The following is an 8,528-nucleotide window of genomic DNA, read 5'->3' on the forward strand; positions in this document are numbered from 1 at the left end:
TGGGCCTTGCACACTTTCCTCGGGCACAGGTTAGGGCAGAGGGTGGTCCTGCTAGATGTAAGGAAAAATTCTTCACCATGAGGCTGGTCAAACACTGGGATGGAGGCCAGAAAGGTGGGGGACTCTTCATCCTTGGAGACAGGCAAATGTGGACTGGACACAGCCTTGAGGACCCTGCTCTGAGCAGGGTTTGACCTCAAGGCCCTCTGGGGGCTCTTCCCACCTGAGCCTTGAGCTGAGCTTGCTGGCCCAGCACTGAGAGCGGGCAGCGGTGGTCCAGGCCTCGAGACAGCCCATGGCGCCCATTGCACTGTCCTGCTAACGCCAGGGCTGGGAAGGAGGTGGCAGCTCGCTGCCTGGAGAGCTGGCACTGTCAGCAGAGGTTGCACGGGGAGCTGGCCAGGGTGGATGAGCTCTACGCCCAGGGCTGATGGTTCCCATCCTGCCAAGCTGGTGCCTCCCTGGGCCCGGCTGGGGCCCGAGGTGTCACCCTGGCAGGCTCTGCAACCGGGCAAGCACCGGGGAACAGCAGGGCCAAAGGGACCCCGCAGGGCCACCTGGGTGGCTGGAAAGCAGGACAGGCAGCCCCGGCACCCCAGCAAAACAGATGGCGAGGGAGAGAGCGAGCTGGGGCGGCGTGCTGAGCGCTGCCGGCGCCGTGCTGTGCCCAGCCCCTGCGAGCCGTGCCGCTCGGGCTGCCGGCACCGGCGGGAGCCCCGGGGGCGGCCCGCGGGCGTGCAGAGCGGGGCCGCGGGTGCCGCGCTAGGTGCTGCCTTCCCTGCGCTGCCGGGTGCTTCCGTTTTTACTTAAGCAGACAAGAACACCCCCCCCCCCGCCCCGTCCCTCTCCTCGTCCCCTGAGGCCGGGAGCAAAGGTTTCCCATGGTGATTTAGGTGGCCAGGGGGAAGGTGAGGTCTGAGCTGGGGCCACCGCCCGGCGCGGGGCTCTTGGGTGTCACAGCGCGGAAACGACTTCCTTTCGTTTTTCAGCCCTGGGTTAATCGGCGCAACGCACTGGTGCCCCCCGCTGCAAGCGGACACCATCAGGCAGCCCCGGGCCACCACGCAGGGCCAGCGATTCCCCAGCCGGGTGCCCGCAGCCCTGGCCCGGACGCGACGCGGGCCACGGGCAGACCCGACTCCCCTGCTGGCCCGCAGCCGCTCGGTCCTCCCCCGCGCCTCCACGCCGAGAGGAGGGGAGGAGGATGCTGAGCAGAGCGGAAGAGCCCTGCGCGTTCACAGCGCTGGGAACAAGGGAAGCAGCGAGGCCAAGGGTGTCACAGGGCCGGCAAGGGAAGCAGCGAGGCCAAGGGTGTCACAGGGCCGGCAGCTCTCCCCCCGCATCCCCCCTTTGCGGGCACCTGCCCCCCGGCCCCAGAGCAGAGCCCAGCCGCAGGGGAGAAGGCCCCTGCCGCAGCCCCCCAGCGCGGCAGCTCCATCCCCGGCTGCCCCAGGCAGCCAGCCCGGCCGTTTCCCCAGGCGTGCCGCCGTGCCAGCATGGGAGGAGGCATCCCCAGCGTGAGGGACGTGTTTCCTGGGAACAGAAGCAGCTCTGACTCCAGCTCAAGTCCCTCCTTCGCCTAAGATGGGGAGTGGTTCTCCAGCTGGCATGAACACAGCACACGTGGGAAGAGGGAGGGGAGGCCTGCAGGTCTCCGTGCCTGCTCCCGTTTCACCAGCCCTCTCCAGCACGTCCCCCTGCCAGGCCGGTGGCCCCTGCACTCCAGAGGGAGCCGCATCAAGCACCAAGTCACTACCCTCCGAGGAGGACAAAGGCTGCCAAGAACAGCGGTGTGGGTACAGCAGGGAGGCCGGGCTCTGCCACAGGAAGACGCGGAGGGGGCAGGAAGAGGGCAGGAGGGCTGCTTTGGGGGCAGAGCCAGGTCCTGGCATGCGCAGAACAGCAGCATGACCTTAGAAACCACCGTTTTCCAGCTAACCAGGTTTATTAGAGCCAGCCAGAATTCACTTTGGAGCAGCAGGAGGGCCCGAGGTGTGGTACAACGTGGCCAGGCTCTGCTGAGGACAGGCTTATCAGAGCAGGCAGTAGGAAAGCCAATGGAGACGAGATAAAAAAATATAAAACTGGGCTACGAAAGACAGAGAAATGAGAGGCAGGGTAAATCCAGCCCAGCACAGGCAGCTCCACCTCCTTTACGTGCTCCCACCCACAAGCTGTACCTCATAGGCCTGACTTAAAGCAAGCTGCTCACGTTGCACCAGTACAATTCACCCATCCCACTCTTCCTGCCCCGTTTAGGTCCCCAAAAACAGGCAGGAGTGACTCAAACGGAGGCAAGAGGGCGCCTGCGGTCCCAGGCCCAGGGCACTGGCAGGGAAGCCTGCGCAGACAAGGCATCTTATTACAGAGGAAGTGTTAGTGAATCGTGGACGTGACAGGGAGACTCGCTGCAGCAGAGCAAGGGCCCTGTCCTGCTCCCCTAGCAGGCACGTAGGCCAGTCCACGCAGCAGCCACCGGGACACAGAGCTACCGCGCTCTCTTGCGTGGGCAAGGGGGGCAAGAGGGTTGTTCTCTCCGCTTGGGTGCAAGCTCTAACGCGGCCTTGGCTCCGCTGCTGGCTGCTGCGGCCAGGGAGGGGACATTCTCGGCAGAGATGGGCTGGATGATGTGGCCCGCTCGGGTGACGACACGCGGGGCAGTCAGCTTCTGGAAAGCACGCTGCGTGTTCCACGTGGGGCCCACGGGCGTCCGGATGCTCCGCTCGAACTGCTGGTGCTTCTCAAAGGGGAAAGGCAGCTCGCTGACCTGCGGAGAGACAGCACAGCTTGGTTAAGACACAGCTGCCCGGCCCAGTGCCTTGGGGGCTGCTTTCGCACCAAGCTGGCAGGGATTCCCACTGGCCCACGACCACCTCACACTGCACGCCCAGTCTCCCGCCCTGCCCCAGCCCCCTCTTCTCTAGCAGGCCCCAGGATGCTTGGCAGAGCGGCAGGAGAAAAGTCATGGGAGCGGCCATGTAAATTCCTTCCCCCACTGTCCCCCTGCTGGCTTCTGGGTTGTCAAAGCTGAAAACATGACGTGGCCCTTCTACGAGAAAGGATTCAGGAAGCCCGGACACGGGCCCAACCTGGGTGCTGGTGCCACAGCGCTCACTGCTGCGGCCCCCCGGGGCCGTGCGCCACCCCACCTGATGTGCTGCTGCGTGGATGTTGCGCTGCTCACTCATGATGACGTGTGGCAAATGCTGGTCTTTCCTGGGAGGTGCCGGGGGTGGCTTGAGCAGAAACCTGCCGGACAAGTGAAGACGTCAGGCTCTGGCGCTGGGCTGCGACACTTTGCCACACCTCTCCCGCACTCACCGTTTCATTTTCTTTTTGCTGGGCCTCAGTCCTGTGCCTCCCCACTCGCCCCAGCCCGGCAGCACCAAGTTCACCGGCTGCGGCTTCCCAGCCTGCTCTGCCTTGCGCTTCTCCCGGCGGAAGTCAGCGACCACGTCGTCCCCCGCAAAGGCCTCTGTGATCACCCCTCTCTGGTCGAAGCCACCCTCCTGTGGAGACAGAGGTCAGTGCCCTGCAGCCAGCCCTGGTCTGGGCCCCAGCGGGACAGGTCAGCCCCACTCACCTCTTCCTCCACAGCCACGGGGAGGCTGGGGCACTGGATCTCCTGGGACTTTCCAGCTAGCACAGCCTGCAAGCTGATGATCGTCTTCTTGGCCTTTGGTTTCTTGGCTTGCCTATCCTCAGCTCTGCCTTGCTCCTGCTGGTGCACTCTCTTCTCCGTTCCTGTGGCCACTGGTGTTTCTTGCTCATCTGCACGTTCCTCCGAAGCCAAAGCCTCAATGTCCTCCATCGTCTGCACGCAGCTTGGCTGCTCTAACAGCAAGAGCTCCTCCTGCGCCTGGGAAGGCTGCTCGATCCCCACGCTCACCTGCTCTTCGGTGCAGATGGGGTCAACAGAGACGTCTTCTGGCAGCTCTGACACCACCTCTGTCATATCAGCACCTAGGGATGGAGGCAAAGGGTGAGAAATGATCACCCCGTGAGCAGGGAGGGAGAGAGCGGGACAGCTGTGTAAAGACACAGGCCCCACAGCCCCCACTTTGCTAAGCCCTGCGGCACACAAGAGCCCACATCGCTCCGGGCTACGAGCTCCGCACCTTGCAGCTCAGGGCTCGCCGCCTGCTGTCGCCGCACGTGCCGCTTCTGCTCAAAGTCCTGTAGCAAGGCCTCCTCCTCCGACATCTCCTCCTCCGACATCTCCTCCTTGCTCTCCGCAACAGCAGGCTCTGTAACATCTCCAAGATCCTCCTGCACCTCAGGCTCCTTGGCTGGGCTGCTGGGCTTGCCCAGCATCCAGGGATTAGCTCCACTGGCATCCACGGGGACAGCGGGGACAGACTCTGACACGAGGTCCTCTGCAGGCACGTCGCCTGGCTCCTCCTCAGGCAGCTCCACTCGCACTTTCTGCATCAGCTCCTTGTTCTTGGCCAGCTGCTCTTGCATGGCCTTGCGGGCCTGGAAGGGGACTCAGATGTTTCTAACAGGCCAGAAACAACATGATCCAGCTTTGTGTCACCCCAGACATCTCACCCTTCCCCACCCCATGTCTCACCTCCAGGTCGTACTTAGCCATAATGGCCCTGGAGCGGGCCCACTTCCCCTTGTTCTGGTGCTTGAGGCTCATCCGCTCCTGGAGGAGGAGAAGTGAGAAGCGTCAGGAGGAGCATCCTCGGGAGGCAGAGAGGTCCCAAAGGACGGGGGAGAGGAGCAAGACCAGCACCTCCATCCTGAGTTGCTCCAGCTCTTCCAGCTTTGCCAAGGCAGCCTCGGGGTCCGACTTCCGCAGCAGCTCAAACTCCTTCAAGGCCTTGCGTTTCTTGCTCTTTTTCAGCACTCGATGGTACCTGCGGCGCAAGGGCGAAGAGCCAGGGAGTGAGAACTCACGGTGCTGGGCAGTTGTCCCCGCAGAAGAGTGCGGGCACGCTCTGAGGCAGGCCGCACTGCTTTGGGCAGGTGGCAGCACAGCTTCCCTGCAGTATTTCAACCTGTTGTCTGATGCGTTGCAGACCCCAGGGGCTGCTCTGCCTTCCTCCACATCTCACCAATCCCCTGTCACCAGACAGGGCTGCTCCAACACCGAGGCCCCAGCCCTCCCAAAATGCACGGAGCGTGGCAATGGCAAAGCCTTACTTCTTGCTCTTGATCTTCTTCTCTCGCCGAGCCTTGGCTTCGTAGTAGGACTGGAGGACCCGAGCCTTCTGCAGCTCTGCTCGCCGCCGCCGAGCCTGCCGGGGAGCACAGAGTGAGGTCAAGCTCCAAGGAAGAGGCCTCCAGAGGTAGGGGGTGAAAGAAAGCACTAACCTCCTCCAAACTCATTGCCTGCAGCGAGGCTTTCTCCTGTGGTGTCAGCAACGGGTCTGTGATGGGCTGCTGTGTTTTGTGGAGCAGCCCAAAGATCTCCTGCTCCAGGGGAGTCCGGGCCTGTTGAGGGGACAGAACGGACATCAAGACCATGATGAGGGAAGAACTGCATGACCCAGCACCTTCCCAACTCCCCTCCATCCTTCCTGATGTCCCTGAGCAGGCCCACAGGAGGGCACAGACAAGCAAGCTTGCCTCCTCCCTGGATTCACATTCACAGCCCCACACAAGAGCCAGAGGGTTGCTGAGGTACCTGGCGACGTGGAGGACAGCCCACTGCCCCTTGTTTCTGGCAAAAAGCACAGTGGGTGCTCAGAAGGGAAAGCAGGTGATGCCACATCCCACTGAAACAGCGAGGGAGCTTTGGGCCTGCAGGGTAGCCTCTGGCTCCAGATCAAGGTGAGTGCTTGCTGGGTTGGGAGCTCAAGTGAGGGCCACCTCCCACCTGAGCATCTGGATACCTAGGAAAGCTCTCCAGGGGTGAAAGAGCCTCTCCGGCCAAACAGCACAATCTGCAGGGCAACGCGCGTTCAAAGCCGAAAGCATCATTCTTTCACAGGGAAAAATTTACAAATAGATGCGTAGAATTTGGCAGACCAAAACCCGCTCTCCCCTCAGCACAAGCGGCTGGGGGCTACTCGCAGGGCATCTAGCTCAGCAGCAAAATTAGGAAACATCAGATTTCGCCCCCATGTCTCAGGCACAAAAACGCTGAAAAGAGGAGACAGGGCTTTGCCCAACGGGGCACAGAGCAGGCTTTGAACCATCTGCGCCCTCCCTGCCTAGCCTGGCCTCTCCCGGACAGCGTTCGCACCTCTGCTGCTTATATGGAACATGGAGAACTTCCCTTTTAGTGCTCCCAAGCTCGGTATGTAGCTGCCCAGAGCCTCAGCTACGGGTCAGCCCTCCCTCAGACCTATGTGGCCCCATCCTCCCCCTAGCAGACCCTTCAGGAAGCCTTGTGACAGCCGTGCTGCCAGCAGACACACGACAGCACCCACCTTCCAAGCCGAAACCACTTGCTCCAGGGGTGCAACTGCCACGAGCTCCTGTTTCATGGGAAAAACCAGCTGCTCTGCTCGTCGGTTCTGCAAAACCACCTGCTGCCATTTGCCAACATCTTTAGAGGTTCTGACATAGGCGGCTTCTCTCACAACCTGCAGTAACAGGGGCAAGAAGGGAAAAGTGTGAGCAGAGAAAAGAACCTGATGTGAAGAACAAGAAAAGCCAGTCAGCATCACGGAGTAGAGATACACTCGGGGGCTCACCCTTACTGCCCCTTAAGGCCACAGCTTCCTCCCTCACCACTCCCTCTGCTGCCTGCAGGCTGCACAGGCCCACTTACCCGCTCTGCCTCCTCTTTGCTGAGTGGTAGCTCCACTGCCTTCTTCTGCTTCACTCTGTTCAGCTCTTTCTTCACACTGCTCAGGGCAGATTTGGCCTTGATAGGTTGCAGGAGCTCAGACAGAACCAGCTTCTCCCCAGCACCTAGACAACATCCAGCATGTCAACACAGGTGCAGCACTGCTGAGCCAAGCAGCACCGCGGGCTGTGGCCACATGCAGCTCACTGATCCAGAGCAGACACAGCAAACTCCGAGCTGTCAACCTTGAGCCGGCAAAGCAGTGACCCAGTTTGACAGCAGGAGCGCTGCAGACACTCCCAGAGGGATCTCACCTTTGCAGCTGACGTTGAACTCGGACACCTGCACGCTTGCCTCCGTACGTTCTGCCAGCTTCCGCCTGCAAGACAGGAGAGCAAATAAATTAAAAGGCTACTCGTGTACCCCTCAGTGTGCCTCTCCTGCCCCATGCTACTATGCTGAAGGCAAAGCAGCCAGAACAAGGAGAAGAAGAAACCAAGCACCCTCCCTTCTGCCCTCTTTCAAAGTATTCCCGTGCAGCCTCGCAAGCCCAATGGCAAGGAAACACAGCCTGGCTCTGGGAGGAGCCCCAGGGCCAAGCCCCCGAGAAGAGTCCCTCGGACACCCCGAAACTCACCGCTTCTGTCCGGAGAGGGAGCTAACCGCCTCCAGGAGCTGCTGATGCCGCCGCTCGCCATCCTCCTCCGCCCCCTGGCACACGGCAGACACAGTTACACGCAGGCCGGCCCAGCAGAGCAGCGCCCTCGCCCGAGCGCGCGCGGCGCCCGGCCGCGGGGAGGCAGCCCCACAGCCGGCCGTCCCGGGGCCCGGCGCTGCTCCCCAGCCACACCGACCGCACGGCCTCCCCGCCGGGCTGCGCCCGCGCCCCCGGCCAGGCCGCCCACCCTCCGCCGCGGCCGCCCCGGGGCACGCGGCGCTGGGGAGGCGCTGGGGAGCCCCCGGGGGAGCCGCCCCGCCCCGGTCCCTTCCCTTCCCCTCACCTCGTCCTCGCTGGCGCTCACGGCCGCCTCCACGCCGAGCCAGTCCTCCTCCGCCATCGCGCTGCACGCGAACCCCGCCGTAAAGCTCGCCACCGCTGCCGCACGGTCCGCCGTAAAGCGCACCGCTGTCGCCCGGACTGCTGCCGCAGCGCCCCGCCGCGCTTCCTCCCGCCCCGCCGCGCGTGACGCCACCGGTTGCCGTGGCAGCGGGGCTGGGAGGGCGGTGGGGGGCGGGGCCAGGGGGCGGGGCAAGCCGCGCTGGGGCGGGGCCCGGCGGAGGCGCGGCTGGGCGGGGCGGGGGGCGTTCCCGCGGCGGCGGGGAGGGCGGGTGGGGCCTGGTGCGCAGGCGCGCTCCCGCGGCGGGGGCGGGGCCTGGTGCGCAGCTCTGCCGCTGCTCGGTGGGACGTGACGAGTCGTCGTGCACGCGGGGGAGCGCGATTCGCTCCGGGCCGTGGGGAGGCGACACGTGGGAGGCGACAGTGTTCGCAGAGCGGCCTTGGCCGCGTGCGGCTGCGGGATGGCGGCCCGGTGCCCCGCTGTCCCTCCCGCTTTGCTCGTGCCAGCAAACGGGGCCGGCGGCCACCTCCTGGAGCCCGGCACCGTGTCCCGCCCGGGCTGGCGTCACCCCGGCGCCAGCAGCGCCCGCGGGGACGGTGATGCCGGTCACCCGCAGCCGGCGCTGAGGCTGGTGCGAGGTCAGGCCGGAGACCACGAGCTCCTGGCACACCCGTGCTGCCAGGGCCTCCGTGCCAGAGCGCTTGTTTGGCCGAGCTTTCCCCAGG

At 63.8% G+C, this 8,528-nt stretch overlaps 1 protein-coding gene across 1 annotated transcript; it reads right to left on the minus strand.

The window, feature by feature from the left end:
- Positions 1-1,926: 1,926 nt before the first annotated feature.
- Positions 1,927-7,928, minus strand: UTP14A (UTP14A small subunit processome component). Its single transcript, XM_064517983.1, has 14 exons — positions 7,747-7,928; positions 7,383-7,456; positions 7,060-7,124; positions 6,728-6,870; positions 6,384-6,539; positions 5,323-5,442; positions 5,152-5,246; positions 4,742-4,865; positions 4,574-4,651; positions 4,119-4,476; positions 3,584-3,963; positions 3,322-3,509; positions 3,150-3,249; positions 1,927-2,767 (listed from the first exon to the last, which is right to left on the minus strand). Exons 1-14 carry the CDS (start codon positions 7,801-7,803, stop codon positions 2,489-2,491), a joined length of 2,217 nt encoding a protein of 738 aa, XP_064374053.1. The 5' UTR covers positions 7,804-7,928; the 3' UTR covers positions 1,927-2,488.
- Positions 7,929-8,528: the final 600 nt, after the last annotated feature.

The sequence above is a fragment of the Dromaius novaehollandiae genome, chromosome 11, assembly GCF_036370855.1.
Source record: "Dromaius novaehollandiae isolate bDroNov1 chromosome 11, bDroNov1.hap1, whole genome shotgun sequence".
NCBI lineage: Eukaryota > Metazoa > Chordata > Aves > Casuariiformes > Dromaiidae > Dromaius > Dromaius novaehollandiae.